The 23,505-nt window shown below is 43.4% G+C and overlaps 1 protein-coding gene and 1 long non-coding RNA gene across 2 annotated transcripts; one reads left to right on the forward strand and one right to left on the reverse strand.

Annotated features, from left to right (window-relative positions):
* Positions 1 to 8,263: 8,263 nt before the first annotated feature.
* LOC111958736 (uncharacterized) lies at positions 8,264 to 14,971 on the reverse strand. Its single transcript, XR_002876568.2, has 3 exons — positions 14,082 to 14,971; positions 10,379 to 10,566; positions 8,264 to 9,490 (listed from the first exon to the last, which is right to left on the reverse strand). It is a non-coding gene; the product is annotated as an uncharacterized lncRNA (long non-coding RNA).
* A 1,066-nt stretch (positions 14,972 to 16,037) lies between these two features.
* LOC111959036 (POU domain, class 3, transcription factor 1-like) lies at positions 16,038 to 19,504 on the forward strand. The gene has a single exon (XM_023980450.2). It carries the CDS (start codon positions 16,097 to 16,099, stop codon positions 17,225 to 17,227), a length of 1,131 nt encoding a protein of 376 aa, XP_023836218.1. The 5' UTR covers positions 16,038 to 16,096; the 3' UTR covers positions 17,228 to 19,504.
* The last annotated feature ends 4,001 nt before the right edge of the window (positions 19,505 to 23,505 follow it).

Here is a 23,505-nt window from a genome sequence, read left to right on the forward strand (position 1 = left end):
GGCCTACGTGTGTATTGTGTGTGCGTGCGAGCGTGCGTGCGTGCGTGCGTGTGTGTATCTCTGTGAACATATACATTTGTGTACTGTATATGCTTGAATGTAATATCTGTTGATCTTCACCACCAAACATGGTTTGGCACCGATATAAACTCTGCTCTGGATGATAAACATTGTTTAAGTCAAAATTTCCACGAGGCTTCTGCATTCCCTGGCTGTGCAGGGCTAGCAGACCATAGAATTAGAATGACTAGAATATGCCTGTATCATGGGTACCCTCAATATGGCGGACATGACCATTCTAAAGATTCTATTTCTATGTAGCAGACGACTGCTGTTGTATAATTGCCTTGGAGGTTCTCAGCAAGACCCTATGAGGCCCCTGGCATCCTGCTACCACGGCAGAGATTCTGTTCCTTGCCACACTGCAGCTATGCCGGCCCAGCCTGCCATGCCACCCTCCCTGCTCCATGCCGGGGGCCACACAGCCCGGAGGGGGCCCTCCCAGCACCCCTGCAACCATCACCCTGCTGGGAGGCAAGGGAAACCTTATGCACAAACACAGGGGTCACAAAGGCCACACACACCACACACTAAGAGTGTTTGAGACTGACTTAGGCCGAGATTCAATCAGATCAAGCATTAACCACTGATAACCGACACCCACATAGCTGATGTTTTGGCAGTGTCTAAGGTGTAACTGTGTTGGAGGTGTCAAATCGGTGAGCAGCTGCTCTTGTAATCATTGTCTCGAAGCCACACCCGTCCCACTGGCGTTAGAAGTTCAGAACGAGAAGTGTAGGCTATATAGAAATAAAGACGCTCAAATAGAAAATCATTCAACAAAATAATGAGGATTTCTATCAGCCTAATCTAGGTGTAGATTACATCTCACATTCCAGTGTCCGAACACGTTAACAAGGCTGCATGGGATTTCTCTTAATGTGACTCCGTGCAGCCAATGGCAACGTTCGCTTTAGGTATAATGCCGGGAGCCGCATGTGGATTTGACAGCTCTGACACAGTTCCACCTCCGACAAAACAACCGCTATGCGGATGTCGGCTAATACGTATCCGATTGAATCAAGCCCTGAATTGCAGTCAGAAAGTATGGAATCTCCAAATCAACTTGCATCTCAAATAACTCCTCGCTGTGTGATGAAGATTAGCCTTGCTCAAACCCGCTAACTGACTGGATACATTTAGTCAATATTGGAGACCAATCATGTTTTCTTTATTCAACTTGAAAACAACAAAGAACCTGTACACCTTATGTCATGTTTTTTGGTTCAATATCACAAAATAAATATGATCAAAACGCTGATGAATCATCAAAACGGTGAATCGTGGGATGTGGGGAAAATGTGACAGAAAGTAGCTGTGGGAACATGGATCCAGTTCAAAGCAGTGAAGCGCCATTTGTATAAGATTTTGCTCTGTTTGAAGAAGAACTCAAAACAGTCAAATGAGTACTATTAATCACAAGCTGATGAAGTTAGAGAGTTTGGAGGATGAGAGAGAGCAGAGGTATGTGATCGAGTGCCTGTGGGCCTCATAGGCCTTACCTGGGTGTGTGTGGGGCTGGAGGCATCTCACTAGAGAGCACACCTGGGTTAGTTTAAATATCACTGTGGGGGGGGGGGGGGGCGGGACAGTGTGTCGGTGCAGTGTTGTGTGTGTGTGTGTGTGTGTGTGTGTGTGTGGTGGTGTGTGTGTGTGGTGTGTGTGGTGTGTGTGTGTGTGTGTGTGTTGTGTGTGTGTGTGTGTGTGTGTTGTTTGTGTGTGTGTGTGTGTGTGACGTGTGGCGGTGACCGAGTCGAACATGTGTGATGACCACCATACAGCAGCCATGATCACAAATCTGATAATATTTATACGTTTCTTCCTGAAAGAGTATGCAACAGATAAGTCTCCTCCAGGCCTCCACCCCTGGCATTTCTTTCCAGGTGCATGTAAAACTGCAAGTCTATATGGTATATCACACATTATGTTTCACCTTAGATTACATAAAATTGTCCTTATATGAAACAAAGATGATGAGACAGGCAGAAACAACTTTTTGAGTGTGAGGTTATTTCTCTTCTTCTGTGTGAGTTCCTATGCAATAAATATTATCCATAATGTCCAGACACACATGAAATGACACACACGCACACACACCATGCCAAACAAACCACAAAAACACACACCACACACAAATATGGTGTAAAAAAACATGAAATAAAAGAAGGGGTCAGTTCCACCTGACCCCCACTCTCCACCACCCTCCACCCCAAAACACACCCACACTCCTCCTTTCCTGTCCCACAGCTCGTCCCACGAGAGAAAGCTGTGGAGGGGTGCAGAAGCAGCGGGAGACGCTGGCACAATGGCCTTCAGGGGAGACAGCTTAATCCCTCCCCGTCCACAGCGATCACTGAAGGAGAGCTGTTCACTCAAACACGGGCACCTCGGGTCTCTGAGATGGGCGCGCCGTTAGGATTCTCGAGATTTAGATTGTACCTTCCGACCCCCTACCGCCATCCCTCCCTCCGTCTTCCCTCTGTCCTCCGCTCTTAGCAGCTGGATAAAACACACCAGACTTCTTGTAATGTGTGGTGTGTGTGTGGTGTGGTGTGTGTGTGTGTGTTGTGTCGTGTGGTGTGTGTTGTTTGTGTGGTGGGTGTGTGTGTGTGTGTGGTGAGTGTGTGTGTGGTGTGTGTGTGGTGTGTGTGCGTGTGCGTGTGAGTTGGAGAGAGAGAGAGAGAGAGAGAAGAGAAGAGAGACGAGAGGAGAGAGATAGAGAGGAGAAGAGAAGAGAGAAGAGAGAGAGAAAGAGAGAGAGAGAGAGAAGGAGAAGAAGAGAGATGAGAGAGAGAGAGGAGGAGAAGAGAACAGTATATGAAAAAGCATCTTTGGTTTGAACATCCCTTTGAACATTTTGATAAATAAAGAATGTAACTAATTAAAATTATAGTGTGACGGTTAAAATAGATTATATTTAATATTTCTTATTTGGATGCTTTGCAGTAGTCATTACACGGATTTAAATAATCATTACAATACATGAATTACTGTAAACCACTTGTCAATTCAAATGAGTAGTTCATTAATGGAATTCAATGAGCAGCATTAGGCTATATATTGAAACTGCTACAGCATAGTTGAAGAGCCTTCGATGCATTTTTCTGTGAGTGTTTAGTAGCACACATGGACACCATCACACACAGCATGATGTGTGTGTGGATGTGGTGTGTGTGTGTGTGGTGTGTGTGTGTGTGTGTTGTGGGTGTGTGTGTGTGTGGTGGTGTGTGTGTGTGTGTGTGTGGTGTGTGTGTGTGTGTGTGTGGTGTGTGTGTGTGTGTGTGTGTGCGTGTGTGTGTGTGTGTGGATGTCTCAGCTGATCAGTGCACTACTCATCAACACAGAGAGGAGAAGAGGAGACGAGAGAGGACGAGGAGAGGAGAGGAGAGAGAGAAGAGAGGAGAGAGAGAGAGAGAGGAGAGATGAGAGAGAGAGAGAGAGGAATGCCCTTCGTCCACCATTATGACCATTATGTCTGCAGTGTGTGTCCTGTGAGGTATGAGGGGGGATATTTGTGTGCTGTGTGTGTACTCTGTGTATGGACTTACGTATATCAGCTGTAAGAGATGATGGGTATAAAAGGACATTGGCGGCAGGGGAGCTTGCTTCCCACCTAGCTGGTCAGCCTTTCCCTCCTCCCTCCCTCCCGGTGGTTCTGGAGGAGCGCTGCTACCATTACCCAGGGCTGGAGCAAGTTAACAGAGCGGCTGCCATCACATTACCCAGCCTGAGAAGTTAAAAGAGCGGCTGCCATCCATTACCAGGGCTGGAGCTAGTTAACAGAGCGGCTGCCATCCATTACCCAGGGCTGAGCAGTTTAACAGAGCGGCGTGCTACATTACCCAGGGTGAGAAGCTTAACAGAGCGCTAGCACCATTACCCAGGGCTGGACAGTTAACAGAAGCGCTTGCATCCATTTACCCAGGGTGGACAGTTAACAGGAGCGGCTGCCATCCATACCCAGCTGGGCAGTTAACAGAGCGGCTGCCTACATTGATACCAGGGCTGGAGGCAGTTAACGAGCGGTTTGCCCTCCTTACCCAGGGCTGGACGCAGATTATCAGAGCGGCTCTGCCTACCATTACCAGGCCTGGAGCAGTTAACAGAGCGGAGCTGCGCCATCCCATATATAGGGCTGGCAGCAGTTAACAGAGCGGCTGCCTACCGATTCCTCAGGGGGCTGAGCAGTTAACAGGAGCGGTCTGCCTACCATCTTTCCCAGGGACTGGAGCAAGTTAACAAGAGGCTGCTCTACCAAATACTCACAGCGGCTGGAGCAGTTGGCTGCCATCCATATACAAGGGCGAGCAGTAACAGAGCGGCTGCCATCCTTACAAGCAGGGCTGGCAGTTATCACGAGCAGCTGCCATCCATTCCCGACCCAGGGCTGGAGCAGTTAACAGAGCAGCTGCCATCCATTACCAAGGCCCTGGCAGCTTAACAGAGCAGCGCCATCGCATTACCCCAGGGCTGCAGCAGTTATAACAGAGCGGTGCCACCATTACCTCAGGCCTGAATAACAGAGCAAGCTGCCTCCATTACCCACGCAGGCTGGAGCAAGTTAACAGAGGCGGCTGCCATCCAGTTACCCAGGGCTGGAGCAGTCCACCAATATTACAGGGCTGGAGCAGTTATACAGAGCGGCTGCTCCGGGACGGGAGAGGGATGAGATAAGTGGGGATGGGAATGGCAACATAGACCATCGTTAAATTCACCATATCTGTCCAACACCAGCGTGTGTGGTGTGTGCGTGTGTGTGTGTCGTGTGTGTGTGTGTGTCGGTGTGGTGTGGTACGGTGTAGTGTGTTGCTGTTGTGGTGGTGTGTGTGTGTGATGTGTGTGGTTGATGGTGTGTGTGTTGTGTGCGGGTGTCAATAACACTAAATTATGGATTGGGGACCAGAGATCCGAATACAGAGTAGTCACACCACCTCCAAAGGTAAAATGACCACTCTGGGGACATATTTAGTTGTTAAGTCCCACAAACGAAATGAGCTATTTCAGGACGGGAGTTTCAAGGGATTAAGCTGTCTTGGCTGAATAGTGTTAGTGGTTACCGAAGTTTAAAGTTACATATATAAGGTTAGGAGCTAGGGTAGTGTAGGGATTAGGGTTAGGAGCTAGGTTGGTGTAGGGTTGGAAGTCTAATTTGAGGTTTGGGTTAGGTTCAGGGTTAGGGTTATAGAGTTAAGTTAGGGTTAGGGTTAGGGTAAGAGTAGGTTAGGATAGGAGTTAGGTTAGGGTTAGGGGTTAGCGAAAATACACGGATTTTGGAATCGGATGGAATTTAATTCCCACAAGGCATTAAGCTTGTACAGAGAACTGGTGTGATGTGTGTGTGTGTGTGTGTGTGTTTGTTGTGCTGTCCTGTGGGGTGGTGTGTGTAGTTGGGTGCCTGTCCGTGTGTGCGTGTGTTGTGTGTGTGTGTGTGTGTGTGTTACTGTCAGTCGAAAGTAGCCTGCGTGATATAGTATAGAGAGAGAGAGAGAGAGAGAACAGAGAGTAGAGAAGCGAGAGAGGAGAGGAGAGAGAGAGAGAGAGAGAGAGAGGAGGAGAGAGAGAGAAGAGAGAGAGAGAAGAGAGAGACGGTGTGGGGGTGGGGGGGCAGTGCGTGTGTGCTTACATGCGTGTTTGTGTGCGTGTGATTACGTGATAGATCCGTCTCTGTGTGTGATGTCAAATCACTCATAAGCAACCACGATAATAAAGCAGTAATAGCTATATGAATCAATGAATGAATTAAGATGAAGTAATACTATAAAGTCTGAGCACAATGTGTCRGAGAAAAGAATGACCAGTATATATTCATTCAAACCTTCCAGATGCGCAGAAATATAAAATGAGTCAACACGCTACCAAATTTAGACTTTAGAAAACTGACATGAAGCATATGTACACTTCATATTTAATTTCTCCCCCTCCATCACAAACCAAACCACAGAGCAGCCCTCCACAGCAAAGCCCACCGCAGAGCAAGTTTTAATGGTAAATCAACAAAGCCCCACATGAAAGAACGGCTTGCTTTCCAGTTTGCAGGCTGAGGAATTATTCATCAATGATGTAGCGGGCACTGCAGGCCAAAAACCTGCAGCAGTGCTCCCTTTTAATTGCCAGAAAATGACTGTAAGTGATATGGGAAGAGGGGGCAAAAAGGGAAAGTCGGGACCGGGGAGCTAAACAGACGAAGCCCCCACGATTCTGAATTTCCAAGGGCTCCCAGATAGATAAAACTGTGTGGTAATCAGAGTGAAGTGTCTCTCCCTCCCTTCCCCCCAAAAATGGAGAGAGAAAAAACYCCATCAAAAAAGGAGTTGAGGGATGGAGGGATTAGGGTGGTGAGAGACTTTACTACGCTCTTTTTGTGCTCGGAACCTGCAGGATTAGAGATAACAAATGTTAGGGAAGGACACGCACCTGCTGTGAGGGAGAGGGGCGAAAGGGGCGAGGGAGCGCACCCCCGCTTAAACAGCAAGAGTGGGCTTTGGTGCCCCTGTGCCAAATGAAAGGCAGGGAGGAGAGGAGAGGGAGGAGAAGAGAAGGAGAAGAGGAGAGGGAGGCGAAGAGGGAGAGGATGAAGGAGAAGTAGAGAATGAGCTGGGAAAAAATGGAACGAATACAAAGTCAAATTTGTAATTCTCAAACAGATCAAAGAATATGGATTTGTTGTACGGGGGTAGGCTCAACATACTTGAGCTTGGATGTGAGCTTCAATAACTGATGTGCTTCTATGTGGGACCCATCAGCCCATGTGTATTATCTTTGTGTAATAACCCCTTAATTAATCAATTTCTCGATCAAACAAACAAGAACAGAAACATCCCATATCCTCTCTAACCTTCTCTCTTCAACTCTCCTCTCCTCCTTCCTTCCTCCCTCCTCCCTTCCGTCAGTCCCTCCATCTTGTTCCGCTCTCCTCCCTCTCTCTGGGTCGTGTGGGGCTGAAATTGCAGCTGGGGCCTAGGGACCTCCCCCTGTGCTATCATAAGTGACCCCGGCACAGGCAGCACTCAGACTGGTCAATCAACAATTAAAAGCCGTCTGTAGCCACTAACTCAATTCAGCCGGCTGGCTTAGTGCCTTGATGCGGCCCCGGCGCAGACCCGGCACGCACACAGGCCAGACAGCAGAGAGACAGGCTGGCTGGTCAGTGCCTTAGCCATGACCCCTTGTTTGGTAAGGGCACGAACGTTTGGTTACTCCTACACTCACTCCTATATTTAACATTGTTTTAACCCTCTAGGTGTGTTTAAAACACAACAACTACAACAGCCTGAGCACACGACTAGAGGTTTGCTCATTTTACCATACCCTCATGCTCAGGTCGCGACCCCTGTACTAGTTTGTCGGCGTATGGAGATGTACTGGCGGCTGCACTTCCACCTAAGGTTTCGACCCCAGCGTGCCCTCAATACTCAGCTTGACCTTTTTTGTTTTTCTGGACTTAATTCATTTAGTGGGTGGTGCATTTAGAAGTGAGAGCCACCTGCTAGCTCCCACACACAAATGGATGCACGCACATACACAGAAATGAATATGCACACACATACCAACACGCAAGTAGGCACACACACACTTACACAAATGAATGTGCTCACACACATACACACACACACACACATACACACACACACACACACGCTTCAGTTGCTCCATATGTTTCCCATATTCATTGTATAATCCCATTCTCTAGAAAGACTTGAAATCTAATATAAAGGCAAAAGGGAGAATAACTGCAGGGGCCGGTAAACGAAGCATAAAGACCCCAAGTGACCGAGGGGAATTATTTGGCTCCATTAAGCAAGCATTAACATGAATTACTATCTAATTAAAATTAAACAGCTCATTAATAACTTTCCAGTGGGCCTCTGAAGGCAGCTAAGTTATCTGGTGAGTGCGCAGTAATYTGTGTGTGTGTGTGTGTGCGTGCGTGCGTTTGTGTGTAAGGCTGGAGTTGTCTGTTATTGTGCCAGAACACAACCAGGGGAGTAACCAGAGGGGCAGGACTGATCACTCTACACCCCAGAGAAAAGTCTGGGTCTCTATTTTTCTTTCTATCTCTCTCTCTCTCACTCTCTTTCACTCGCTCTCTCTCACTCTCTTTCTCACTCTCTCTCTCTGTGTGTCTCTCAGCTGCTGGGAATGACGTATTGTAAGAAGTCTGCCTTAACTTTCTTAATGGGTTTGATATACTGCATGTTGTAGGTTCGTTCTCCCGGCTTTTATTGATGCATGTTTTTAATAAGCATAGTATTTCTTAAAGGTAAATGAAAAACAAAATGTGATCAAGATAGTAAGCCTATCTGTCTGAACATTTTAAATCCACTACTTGAACCTTTATTGACACGACACTCAAAGGACTGTAGGGCAAAGACATCCAGCTTAAATAATATCCCTCTGTAATGGTACACGAGGATCAATCTGATTACGGGATTATAGAAAGAGAATAACTAATAAACCAATAGAAAATTAACCGCAGGTTAACTCATGTATGCAATATCTAGTATCCCTGCCTGATATTGAAGTAGGTGTGTACACTATCTTCACATTCAACTTGTTGTCTTTCATTGTGAATAGTATCAATTGATGTTACCAACAAAGAACTATGCAATAGTCAAATGGAAAATAGTTCAGTCACATCTCATTGATTCACATGACTTTTASAGCTTTTGTTTTTTCAAAACGTTTTCCTCCCCTGTTACTAACCTCTTCTAAACTGAGAGGTTTTTCAAATTCATTTTTTTGCGGGGTACCCAAACCAAATATCCTCTCAATTTCAACAGAGACACAATCCTCCTATTATAGAAAAACATATRTTAAATTGTGTACTCAAGAAAATCCATGTGTCCTCTTATTAAAATCTACAGTATGTAAATATTTAAAGGGATAGTTTTCCAGGTTGGAGTAAACAACACAGCAAACGATCCCTTTAATTGATGTAATTTGTCATAAAGTACAACATTCAACCTGCAGAAGTGAATCTATCTATTCTTTTACTTCAGTTAACGTGGACGCTCTCTCTCTCCGCGAGGCCAACTTTGCTCGTTCATATTCCGGTCTAGTATGAAGAAAAGAGACAGAGGATGAAAGGGGGATAGGTAGAGAGGAAGGATGGGTGGGCTGAGGGGGAGACGCAGGGCGGATGGACATTCGGCAGAGGGCAACATGCTTACACCAGCGGAGAACAACTCATAATAATGGCTGGAACWSAGCGAATGGAATGGCATCAAACACATGGAAACCATGATTCTGCTCCAGCTCTTATCACGAGCCCATCCTCCCCAATTAAGGTGCCACCAACCTCCTGTGGCTTACACACACACGCACATGTAGTGCGCAACAACTCAGCCCGGCCGGGTGGCGTGGTATGTCCTGTTGGGGTCATAACCTGCGTGTTGCTGAGCCTGCGTGAGGCTGTGTTGTCTTCAGGCCCCTGTCAGGAGAGAAGAGGAGAGAAGAGAAGGAAGGAGAGGAGAGGAGAGGAGAGGAGAGGAGAGGAGAGGAGAGGAGAGGAGAGGTCAAAACCGGCTCATCATATTAATATCTCTCAGAATCATTTCAACAAAGGGGACGAGAGATAGAGGAGAAAATGGGGGAAAGGGAGGGCAGGAAAGGAGGAAAAGAGATGAATCAGGAAGTAACACGAAGAAGAAGACGACGATGATGAGGCCAACGACGATGACGACGACGGTGATGATGGTGATGGTAGGACACTAAGAACGGTGTAGAATGATGCTGATCTGAGCGAAACAAAAATAAGTGACCAACAGTGTCTTTGGGATCTAACCAACTAGGCCTTTCTTTTAACACCACAGCGTATGATTAAGCAACATCAGCACATAAAGCTGAGCAGAACTAGTCGAAAGAATAACAAAACACTACTGTACTCAGCATATTGATAACAATGGAACCCCCTTTCCAATCCAAAGCACAACACAACCATATTTCATGAAATAACTATAATTCGATAGACCTTTGCAGGTGGAGAGAGAGCAGAGGAAAGAGAGAGGGAGACAGTGAGAGAGAGAGGGAGAAGAAGAAGAGATGGTGATGCTGCCTAAATGTATTCAGGTGCATGCATCTCACCCCTCCAGCCCACAAGCTGTTTACCTCTCTATCAGTCAGTCTCTAAGAGAGCAGGGACCCCATCCATATTCACACAGCCACAAATTCCACTGCTTATCTCGACCAACCTTCCAAAACCTCCCTGTGTTCCCCCCCCGCACATACATACATACATAAACACATCTTTATGGAAGCGAGAGGCAAACCAAGAGGCATAGGCACACACGTCCAGGAGGGGGGAGAGGATAAGGATCACCTTGAATTCAAAGTAGAGGATTGGGTCCCTCTGTGGACGGACAGGAAGCCACACAGGTTAGGGCTGATGGTTGAATCCCAGGCACCAACACCCCAGCAGACAGGTAGACAGGAGCTGAGAAGGGGCTTAGGCATCCCAAGCTTGATGCTTTCAAGCCCGTCACGGAGTTAGATGGAAGGTTTGGAACTCTGAGGGTAAAGTGAAAAGTGATCCTGATATAGTAAATTGTATATTGGCTTTAATTGTGTTATCGATTAGTGTTGGTGTGGGTTCTCTTGTTCCTATAATCCATTATATTATATTAGTATTCTAATACTTTGATATCCTAATGTTTGGTAAGAGACATGGGCACCTGTGCAAAGAAAGGATGCCCGTTATCTCTGACCATCTGATCATTTTAAAGGTATGATTTTACTGTTATCTTTTACTACTGTTGTAGTATGAGATTAAACAATGATTTCATTTTTGGCATCAAGTGAGAAATTATATTCTAAACTTTGACCACCAAAGTATGCAAAATACAATTTCTCAAAATAGCTTTATTAAAAATGTAAATACTCTAATAATGGCGCCAGGTTGTTGTGTTTTATTTGTCATTCCCTTTTTGGGAAGTGGCACTAAGTGTGCAAGCGGGATATTTTGGTGCTGGCAGCTTTAAAACATGAACGATGGGAAAGGAACGGACACAAATAGACTGTTCAAAGAGTGGTTGGCTGGGCACCACAGACACATCCCGAGTAGGGGGAGCGGTACCCAATTCTGTTGCGCGCGGTGCTGATCAGCGATTGAAGTTAGGAACTCTCCACGACTAATTGCGCGCCGGTGCCTTTTCATGAATATTCATCCCATATAGTGTTCAGACCCCCGCCTAATTAGTATAAGAAATAGGGAGAAATCTCGCACCTTTTACCACAAGAGAAACGTTCCCCTCTCATTCTCAGGGGGATGCTGGCAGAAGCGCCGAGTTCATTAGCCAAAAATGAAAGGAAAAAAAGTTACCTGAAAAGCATAGGACGTTGGTCATTTACGCGCTAGGCAAATGGGCTATTGTGATCGTGTAGTCAGTGCCTATTTCGCATTTCTATCAAAAAAGAAAGACTGAAAGTGGGGGAAAGTACATTTATCTGAATTGTGGAAGTTTGTGAATAATAGGTATTTTCTGATTTTTTTAATCCAAATTTAGAGGTGGCAGGTGCAACGGTCGATTGAATGACCCTCTGGAAGTGGAATGAAGGTGTGTTTAACATCGAATGCAGTGCAGGAAATGGGGTTCCTTTCTGGGACTATGCAGAGAGATGTCTAGCATACAATGGGTCTAATTTTAGGAACTTAAAATCATCATRCTCCATCTGAGTTTGAGAAAGGTATTGTTGTGAAATGGCTTTCAGAAAGCACCAGCTTCAATGCTTAATTGTTTGGATGAATATAACATACTTTTGTTAAACCTCTGAGTTTTGATATTTTTATATTTTTTAGCTCATGGGCAGACAAGCATAGAGGAAAGACACATATTTGACTTTGACCTTTAGAAATAGATCCAAAACTACAGTGGGCTCGGCCTGTAATTCTAGGTACTGGGTGACAGTTGTTGAAAGTGCATTCAAATTGATATGTGACTGTTATCCTCAATAGTTTCATTAGCCTATTAAAAAGACAATCCCTGCAACTTTATTTAATTTATTTTAAAACAGAATTAGCCCTCAATGTCCTTGTTTGAAATTGTCATTTGTGTCATATTTTTTTTAACTTGAATATTGTGCACCAGTTGTGAATACTATAATTGTACAAATATTATTTTAGATTATAAATACTGTTAGACTGTTATGTTGTGGGGGTAGGCCTTTCAGGTATTTGAACATTGATGTTTTTTGTTGTTTAATCTTTCGGAATTGCTTTCTAGGCACATGGTTAGGCTAAATTGTGAGTGGATGGGGTGGCTGTTGACTGAGGCGCGTCCAGGTTATAATTGTATTCAAGTCGAGGAGGTCCCACMTGAGGCTTTAACACGTGACTGGCAGGGAGCGCAAGGAATACTATAAGGGAACAATTTTTTTTTTTTAATACTTCTAATATCAGCGGGCACAAGTCCAGTGGGGACAAAACATCACAGGACGACATTGTTGTAGTTCAAGAACACACGCGCAATTGGAAATAATTATGATGAGTATATTGTAGACAGTGCAGAAACGAAATGCTACAGCCTACTGCTAAGATACACATGCACTTTCATCCTATTTTATACAGATAGATTGTCTATCTTTTTTTCCAAAATGTTCATTGCCTAAATAGGCTACAGCATAAGTCCATTGCTTCACCATAGAGTTAGCCAACCACAATGAATACTAACATTTCTGCATAGGCTAGTGCACTTGGACGTGACCGGACTATAAAAAAGAGCGGTGCGAGAAAAGGGGTCGGGCAGGATGTTTAGAAAGGGTTCAACGTGACACAAGGCAGACTGTTGAAAATTGAGACTATTATTTTGGGACAGGGTCAGCCGGGCTTCCTCAACTCGCATCACCATGCTTTATACTCACTAGTCAGCTACAGAAACCCCATAATTGTGTGTTCCACTGTCTTTTTTTATGAATTCATCATATCGTGACCTCTTTTTTTGTTGTTGCCTTTTCCTGTACCGCGTATCATTCATCAGTAGTAAGATGCGTGTCATCCCTTTCAACGCTCTTTCCATAGCAACCTCGTGCATCTTAGCAAAAATTCACCTAGTTCCACACAAGGCCATATTCTTTACKAAGAGAGGGGTGAGCATCTGGATATTTTTTTCCACAGCTCCTCGAGCTGGCTGGCAAAGCACAAGAGTTGGTCTGTATGTCTGTGGCTGCCCSGGCAGCACCGCTTCCCCGGCAGAAATGACTTTTTATAGACTTGGAGACGAGAATGACTGAATGGTAACGCGTCTTCATTAACTGAGGCATGGAACTGACTCTCCGCCAACAGTCACAACTCGACAGAGTAGTCTCCAAGGGTTCAGGGATCTTTAAAGTCCTTACAAAATGTTCGGCCCTGACTTAACATCTTACAAATGAACAAGCAAAGGCCCTTGACAGATCAAGTGATATTCAGATTAATCTAAATTATTTTACTCAAGTGGAATTTTTGTATTAGGTTACTGAATGRATCAAAGCAACACACAACGCGTTTTGATATTTACATTATTTGCATATTGAATAGTCTTGAAGAGGTTGTGTTTACAAGCCTGTTAGATGTGTAAATATGGCCTATCTGTTATTTGGTATATTATCAAATCCAAGGTAGCAAGGATAATGGCTTTATTTGTTATATTAATCAGTCACTGAGCTGTAGCCTATAACACTGCTATTATTATGTATTAATGAAAACAGACATTTTGATAACAACTAATATTGCATCCTTCTATTAGAATACATCCTAAAATATTTCACTGAATATTTTGTACATTATGAAATAAAAATTCCAGAAGTTCCTCCTTAACCTTATAATGATTTCTAAATTACACCTGACCAACTCTTGGGAATTGTCTCCCCTTAGTCAATCAAAAATAAATATATAAAGGTTGGACGGGCAAAACCACGCCTTTCAAGAGATGATGACGAGCACCGGTGACCCCAAGAGCATCTTATCCACACACGCACTATATTCTTCAGTGTCGTGTCGTGCCAGAGTGAAGTAAGGACACACGTAGCAGAAAAGAGAGCAAACTTACCGTTAAATCGTGCTCTAGTCCTGGGATTGAAATGAATAAATAGTACAGCGCGTCCCACTGTAGCCTACAAACAGAGAGCAGTGTCATGTGGGAGACGAGAAGTCACAACATAAACACGCGCGTGAGATAAAAAAAAAAAAGCATTCAGGTAAATAATTAAAATAAAGAGTGATGCCTGAAAAAGCTTACAAAAAGCTTCGGTTTTAGAAGGAGTGGAACATGCGCCTGATTGCGGACTTTTAGGCGACTGGAACGGGAGAGATGTAAGATTTGTTTAAAGCCCCGCATTTCCATTTAAGAACGTGATTGTGTTTGCAAAGATCCCTTTCAATCTTCGCATCTCCCCCCTCTCTACCCCTCAGCGTCTCCGAGGCTGCTTTGCAATTCATAGAATTGGTAATTTGCTATTGGGACAAAACGTGAAGGGAAAAATAATCAGATCAGCCGGGAGAGGAGTGTGGAAGAAGCCAAGAGGGAGAAACACAGGATTTTCACTCTAAGTTGCTGTTTAGTAAAATGCTTCGAGAGAAACGCTATAAAATACCTTCTGCTTTTCATGAGCTTTGCATATAGGTCCACATTTTCACGGGGGGTAAAATTTAACGTGATATTTGGAGATGATTTTATTTGACAACCATAACWTTTTAAGAAGGTACTCTTATAGTACTCTTATACAGTTTAGACATTTTAGTCATTTAGCAGACGCTCTTATCCAGGCCCTTCTATTTAAGTAGATTCGTATTCTTATAGTGTGGTGTTCCAGAATTACAACCACCCACAAAAAGAGATGCATGTGAATAAGCACTGTGTGATGTAGATATGTCTATGAATATGGTGAGGTGTGACACATCTCTATGCGTTTTCTTTAATAATAAAGGCTACCCTTTAATCATTTATCCCAATAGTTTATGACATTTCCAATGTTAACCACWTAGAAAAAAAAGGTTCTGGATGGAAKCAAAAAGGGTTCTTTCTATTGCTTGCTTCATATATGGCACACCTAAAGGTTCTATATAGAACCCTTTTGTATGGTTATTTGATCAGAACACCAGGYGTTCTTCTTCACTGTGGGWTCCATATAGTGTTCAATATTAAACCTATTTCGGTTCTGTATAGAACCTTAATAAGGGTGCCATATATGAAGCAAGCATAGAACCCTTTTTGGTTCTATCCAGAACTTTTTTTTCGAGTGTATGATCTCCTCATCAAGGCTTATCATTCTCTTTCTCTCTCTCGCTCTCTCTCTCTCCCTCTCTCTCTCTCGCTCACACACACACACACACACACACACACACACACACACACACACACACACACACAAACACACCTACACACACACACACACACACGTGCACTTACACTTTTGTCATTGGATAGGGCTTTGGAAAATTGTAACATGAAGCTGCACATTTTTGTATTATGCTAAAAATAGGGAGCGCTGCAGTTAGTCATCATTGACTAAAAGGATATCAAGGTGGAGGGGGGATTTTGTCACCCCATCAAAAAGATCCCCGTACTCCCCCACGTGGTTATTTGCAAAACAACCCGAACGAACCCAACGAAACAATCATTTTCTACTGTTTTCCAACCCTCTCCGCCCTGGCTTGGAGAGAGAGGATGGATGAAAACATGAGAAAGGGGCGACCAATTGCGAGRGACTGGGWTCTGTGCGCCTGCGACATGCAAACAAGCAGCTCACGAGAGAGGGATAACATAACCTAGGTCATATTCAGAGACCGTGAAGTTACCAATACCCTAAAATATAAATGTAATATATAGAATTAACATGTTTCTATATAGTATATGTGAAACAGAGCCCTATTCGTTATGTGCGTAAAATGCGCTCTGCAACGTAGGCTATGCCTCTTGTGGGCTTGAATCCGTAAGGAGCCAATACAAGCGAAGAGGAGGCGTGTCTTAGCTCTTCCCCAAGACCTCCCAGAGCAGGTTGTTGCGTTTTTAGCTCTAAAGCCTCCAGACCTCCGAAGTACTCGTCAGTTTTCGAAGTCGGAGCCATGGCTACAACAGCTCAGTATATTCCGCGGAATAACTCCTTACCGTCCAACCCGCTCATGCATCCGGATTCGGACAGGATGCACCAGGGGACGACCTACAGAGAGGTGCAGAAAATGATGCACCACGAGTACTTGCAAGGGCTAGCGGCGACCAACACCGGACATCCGATGAGCCTGACGCACCACCAGTGGCTGCCCACCTCCAACACCGACTGGACCAGCGGCACCCATATCGGGCAACAGGAGCACAACAAAGCCAGCGTTCAGGCCAGCCGAGAGGACCTGAGCAGCGGCTTCCACCATAGATCTCACCTGGTGCACCAGCAGACGCAGAGTAGCCACCATGGGTCGTGGGCGCCAACCACGACGCACCACTTGTCCCCGCTGTCSCCTGCCTCCAACGGGCACCAGTCGCTAGTRTACTCGCAYCCGGGATACACGAACCTRAACGCCATGCTAAYTCCCCAGCCCGCCTCTCTGCACCACYGCATGCGGGACCCGCTCCACGACGARACAGGTAGCCATGACAACCAGATGGAGTCCCCCCAGCAGGCGTTCAGCCACCACCAGGACCACTCAGACGAYGATGCYCCCAGCTCCGACGACCTYGAGCAGTTCGCCAAGCAGTTCAAGCAGCGAAGGATCAAACTGGGCTTTACACAGGCGGACGTGGGCTTGGCCTTGGGTACCCTGTACGGAAACGTCTTTTCTCAGACCACTATCTGCAGGTTCGAGGCACTGCAGCTCAGCTTCAAGAACATGTGCAAACTTAAGCCACTGCTAAACAAGTGGCTGGAGGAGACAGACTCAAACACGGGCAGTCCCACCAATCTGGACAAGATTGCTGCGCAGGGCAGGAAACGAAAGAAGAGGACCTCGATTGAAGTTGGGGTGAAAGGGGCGCTGGAAAATCATTTCTTAAAATGTCCCAAGCCCTCTGCCCATGAAATCACCAGTTTAGCCGGCTCTCTTCAATTYGAAAAAGAGGTTGTCCGTGTTTGGTTTTGCAACAGAAGACAAAAAGAGAAAAGAATGACGCCGATAGGGGTCCCTCATCCGAATATGGAGGACGTATATTCTCAAGCGGAGACACCCCCTCTTCACCACACATTACAGAGTCCTGTGCAGTGACTGTTTTCATGAACAATCCTACAATTTCGGGGGAAACAAGAAAAAAAAAGGGAAAGGACTATGGAGTTAACAGTATTTCATTTTGTTTTACTGAGAGAGAGCAGAGACATGGCAAAGTTGGACAGACAGAAGAGTGTTGTCCCAGTAACCGGAGCTTGTGTTACAACAACAAATAGGTAGATTGGAAAATGGTTGAAAAGAAAAACATACACTATTACTGAATTGATTTCGTTCACATTTTAAATGAAACAAATATCTTTATTTACCAAAATTCTATGGAGGAGATAAAGTAAATTCGATGTTTCGTGGCTGTTCAAAGGGAAAACGATTAAATGTTGCAAGTGGTGTCTTGAACTGATGGCGCTCACCACAGCGCGAGGTGGTTGCCTGAAAATGAGCAACAAAGGAGACACACACACAATGAACATTTTTAGCTTTTCAGGCTTAAAACCGATTAACCACTATTTCTAATTATTAGCCTATTCTTTCGCTTTGTTCTATTAATTGTGATGTTTGATTTGTTTGGGATATTTTAACTTCAGTGTCTCTTCTGAAGACTGTTTTTATTGTTTCTCTCGTGTTATTAATGTACTGTAACTCATCAACAACGCCTCCCTTACTCCTACTGTTGACACTACGTCATGTGGCCAGAGGAGTTTGTGAAAAGATGATGGAAATTATGGCACCCGTTGATGACAAAAAATCCCCACACTTAAATGTCAGATGCATTTCCAAATTGACGAATGCAACAGGACAGCTGACGTCTGGCAGCCTTAAAACATGTATGCTTTGCAGATAGCAACAGACGCTAAAAAGGGCAATATGGATGAATACTTTATGAAACACGTGTTTCTTGTCGGTTTTTGGTATTTGTTTTTATTATTATTTTCCTTTTGTATGGAGCACTTATTCTTTCGTTGACATGATCATTGCAATTATATATTAGTTTTGTTTTCAGAATTTGTTTTGAGGTAGGTCTTTACTCACTGTTTTCATGTTTACAGGTTCCTAAAATCACTCCAGGGCGCCGTCAGCAACTTGCATTGCTAACCGCCAAGCTATTCCAACCACATTTAGAACGAGATTGGTTAAATACGAAATGAAAGTGATTTTCTCAGGTAACTTCAGTGCCCCAGGTCGAAGAGTCACGCTGTTCTCATTCTTTATATCATAATAAAAAGTAGAACTCGAATTCTGTACCTTCTATATTGATCTGAAAGGTAGCCTGTGCTACATCCCATTAATTTATACCATTCCTATTATTGTATTATAATCACTATATACGGAGAAATTCTGAACATTCTCGAATGAAAAGTGATGAAGGGACCTGTTTTAGATATATTTATTTTTTTCGGATATGGAGAAGAAAGGAAAYACTGATTAACTAGCCTACTCGTGCGRTGCGTGTCATTTGTCAAGGGTCTGGTACATTCTGATGGACAGTAGCCTATAGTGCAATTGCATACTGCAGACAGTGCTATTCGATACAGCGGGAAAAAACTTTCTTCAAAAAAATATTTGAAATAAAATGTTGCCAGGATTATTTCCGATGTGTAAATATGTCGAATATGTAAACATGTATTTGTTCTGAGATATTTTTTTTGGTTTGTTTTGTTTTTCCGGCAGTTTTGTACACTTACTAATTCCAAGAAGATATTTTAATATGATTTCATTTATGAATCTGACCATTTATATATATATTTATTTCCTAAATGTGTTTGGAGCTTTTTGTTTGGCTCGGTTAATGGTTATGTTGCAGTGGATTTCAATATGTTTTGTTTACTACATTGGTTGTATGTTGATTGCTAAATGTCGACTGCAAAGTCACATTTCTCCTATTTATGTTATAGTAATATTTCATTACTTACATAAAACGTATATACAAGAAAAGGTATTTTGTCTTCATTCAAAAACCAAACCGTTTTCCTTTGTTGCTAACCATTGTGAAACCACCAGATGAGGGGGAAAAATATACAAATGTATGTGGTAAACAAAAATCCAATGCACTAAAATAGTGTGTTGTGCTTAACCACTCTGATTTAAGCCGTCAGAAAGTGTTGGCGTCAGCATGTGTTCAGTTAAAACCAGTATTCCGTTATGTAATTGCGATTCATTTAAATCAGAGGCTGTGTACGTACATGTGCTGTTTTAAAGGGAATAGACACAACAGTATGTTTACCTCAGGCATTCATATCCGCATCAAGTCCACACAATTCCTGACGTTGTTCACATCTCTGTGTAATCGCAGTATTAAATTGTGCAATATTATTACGAAAATAGTGTCTTTTTATTGACTGATGTACCAATTATTATTAATATTATTATTAGTTAATACTGTGATATGGTAATAACAATGTATTGCCAGGTAAATAATAGTATGCTACATAGCAGCAATGTATCAGACTTTCTCTTGGTGCGCACCAACATGCCGATTGTAATCTTATTTAAAACTAGCAGCCTACAGTGTTGAGGTACTTATAAAATATGTCCTAAAATAAATACTTGTATCTTGTATCTTAAACTTCTGCTTTGAGATACAAGTAAATACATGATACAAGGCAAATATAGAGCCTGCGAGGGATTTCTGAGTGTCTATAATCATACTAATAATGATCAAATTATGGGTTTTTAGAATGTTAACTAGGCCAATTCAGTACAGTCCAAGACCACACACACCTGTCCAAGTGTTCAGAATAAGTATAGGCGATAATACAAATTGGTTTTTCGTTTTAAACATCACGCTGACGTTATTAAATGGGCTGTAATAGGCTATGTTGAATTAGAGCAAAATGCAAAGAAATTGGTTCGCTACCATTTGGATCACATAAACACACCAGCTCCATTAAAACACGCACAGTAGACTATGTGGTGCTATAGCCTACAGCTAACGCAGGCCTACCGATAGCCATGTAAGAATAATTATCAATCTGGACACACAATTAGTTTGTATTATCTTTTGATATTCATATTAATAAGATAAAGATGACGCAACGTTGCTTTCTGGGAAGAAAACAAGACGTGGGTGGACATTATGCTACGGGGAAAATTGTTAGATGACAAGCCGTTCTGATTCAGCAAATGTAGGCCTAATATTGCAACTCATTCGCCAATGCCATTGCATCTCACCAGTTTCAATGCCGCAAATTACAGAGAAGTCAACAGCAATTTACTTTCATAACAGTCAAACTAATCCAATATTTCAGAGTTAGTCAAAAGTTCAAGGAAACGTTTAACATCAAACTATATGAATTTAGCGCGAAGTATTGTTATGTTTAGCCTAATATGTTCAGTTATAGCTCTAGAACTTAATCAAGATACTGTACATCTGTGGTGTCCATATTTGACATTAGCACAATAAGAAATGTCGATTTACGTCTTCTGTGATTTACTCCACATTATATTAATACTGTTTTAATTTCAGCCTAACCCTAGCCAGCGATAGGCCTATTTTTAACAATGCATCGCATAAACAAATGCTAGGGATTGAAAACATTTATTATAGCCTTCAATAAAACCGAGAAGGATCATTTACATGACTTGTTTGAATAAACCCTAACAAAAGTACGAACAATTGTTTTGAATGGCATATAGGTTATCGATATCAACTTGGGTGAAGGCAAACTTTTTGTCAGATAGGAATTCTTGAAGTGATGTTTAGAGACGTTAAAAGTTGTCCTTCATATAGAAAACCTGAGAACATAAGATTCACTCTCTCTCTGTTGGTGGGCCTATATCATTTCCTTTTATACACATGTCATCAAGGATATCCTTTTGTTTCCCTCCCACTCTTTGATACAATTTCATAATGCCAAGCGATTATGCATATTGACATTTCCACGTATTTCAGTCATCCAAATATAGCTAATGATCTTTAGGCGCTCCTTGTAAAGTCATAAGAGCGCTCGGTTTATATCATCCAATAATAAATGGTATATTGGAGATTAATACAAATCTGATCAATTTGACGCACCCATAGGTCCCTATAACATAACTTCACATACGAATAAATATAAGATACTGTAGGCCTTGAGAAGTGTCAGCTCAAACTGTTGTAAATGAGCCCAAATTAGGCTTGACGATATTGACGCATTTTGAAGAGAACGGCGAGTCTCAAGCGCCCCCAAATGGTACAACTCTGTTCCTACAACTGTAAGAGCTCAGGCGGGTCACTGAGCAATTTGTTAAAAATGTATTGGAAGAATAATACACAATATTATATCTGCATCAGTGGAGGCTGATGTCAAGTTCTTCCACATCGATTCTGACAAACCATTTCTGTATGGASATCACTTTGTGCACGGGGGCATTGTCATGATGAAACAGGAAAGGGCCTTCCCCAAACTATTGCCACAAAGTTGGAAGCACAGAATCGTCTAGAATGTCATTGTATGCGGTAGCGTTAAGATTTCCCTTCACTGGAACTAAGGGGCCAATCAAGAGCCATGAAAAACAGCCCCAGACCATTATTCCTCCTCCACCAAACTTTACAGTTGTCACTATGCATTGAGGCAGGTAGTGTTCTCCTGGCATCCGCCAAACCCAGATTCGMCCTTCGGACTTCCAGATGGTGAAGCGTGATTCATCACTCKAGAGAACGCGTTTCCACTGCCCCAGAYTCCAATGGTGGCGAGCTTTACACCACTCCAGCAGACGCTTGGCATTGCACATGGTGATCTTAGGCTTGTTTGCGACTGCTCGGCCATGGAAACCCATTTCATGAAGCTCCCGACGAACAGTTTGTGTGCTGACGCTGCTTCCAGAGGCAGTGTGGAACTCGGTGGTGAGTGTTGCAACTGAGGACAGACGATTTTTACTTGCTACGCGCTTCACCACTCTGTGGTCACGTTCTGTGAGCTTGTGTGGCCACTTCACAATAACAGTTGACCGGGGAAGCTCTCGCATGTGCAGAAATATGCCAAACTGACTTGTTGGAAAGGTGGCATCCTATGACGACGCTACGTTGAAAGGCCATTCTACTGCCAATGTTTGTCTATGGAAATTGCATGGCTGTGTGCTCAATTTTATACACCTGTCAGCAACGGGTGTGGCTGAAATATCAGATTCCACTCATTTAAGGGGTATCCACATACTTTTGTATATATAGTGTACAAGGTACACAACAAAATTAATTCAATCTATAATCAGCATGTGACTGATAGGTCCTAAACATGTCGTGAAGTGGTTCTGTAACAGAAGATTCTATCTACATCCCAAATGGCGTCCTATTCCCTGTATAGTGCACTCCTTTTGACCAGCTCTGGTAAAATGTAGTGCACTATGTAAGGAATAGGGTGCCATTTGGGACACTGAATGTGCTCAAAACCCAACTAAACGGCTTGTCTGAATCACATATCCACATTGGATCCACACTAGACACCTGGGATTTGTGAGTTATTAGTTTCATAGGGAAGACACAGTCCTTAGAGAACTCTCCCACCAGCATCACTCATTATCTGGTGGGGAACTTAAAATGGTGCCACTTTTGGACCTAAATCTAGCAATACTGGTCATACTTTTGTACTGGAATATGACTTTCAAAAATCCCCACAAAAATCACGAAGCACAGCCTGGACGATGATCAAACTCCACCATCAGTCGTCATCCAATGAGCCAGATTCAACTGACGCAAACAGAGAAAGTGTATTAAGCGTACAACAAACACAGTACGACCTTTGGAACATGGTCATCTGTCCATATGGCTAAAGTGCATGCTGAACATGCTGAACATGCTGAACATGCTGAACATGCTGAACATGCTGGACCCGAACTAAATGAGATGCACCATCAGTAATGCCACATAGGCCCGTATTGAAGTGCAGTTGCGTGGACCCAGGAAGTGGAATTTAAACCAGCTCACAGCTGATGCAGTAGGAAGGTCAACGATGACATAATATGACTAATTGCCTTTCACTAGTTCTCCTTTTGCTATTTAGCTCTGCTGTGTGGCATGGCACAGGATGGACATCACCAGCACTAAGGACTTCCTGACACTATGTCTGGGTACCAAATGGCATCCTATTCCCTATATCGAGCACTACTTTTGACCACAGCCCTATGCTAATTAATACATTATATAGGGAATAGGGTGCCATTTGGGAACCTTACGTAACAACGTTAAAAATTAAAAACTTGGTCAATGATGGTGTGTCCAGTGGAAGGAAATGCAAGAGACATTTCACTCCTACATGACAGTTTGTCAGATGTTTTCAGATGTCGTGGGACATGGTTTCATCTTGACATGAGACTACTTTATAGAGGTGTGAAAACATCTGATGAAC

The sequence above is a fragment of the Salvelinus sp. IW2-2015 genome, linkage group LG35 (assembly GCF_002910315.2).
Source record: "Salvelinus sp. IW2-2015 linkage group LG35, ASM291031v2, whole genome shotgun sequence".
Taxonomy (NCBI): domain Eukaryota; kingdom Metazoa; phylum Chordata; class Actinopteri; order Salmoniformes; family Salmonidae; genus Salvelinus; species Salvelinus sp. IW2-2015.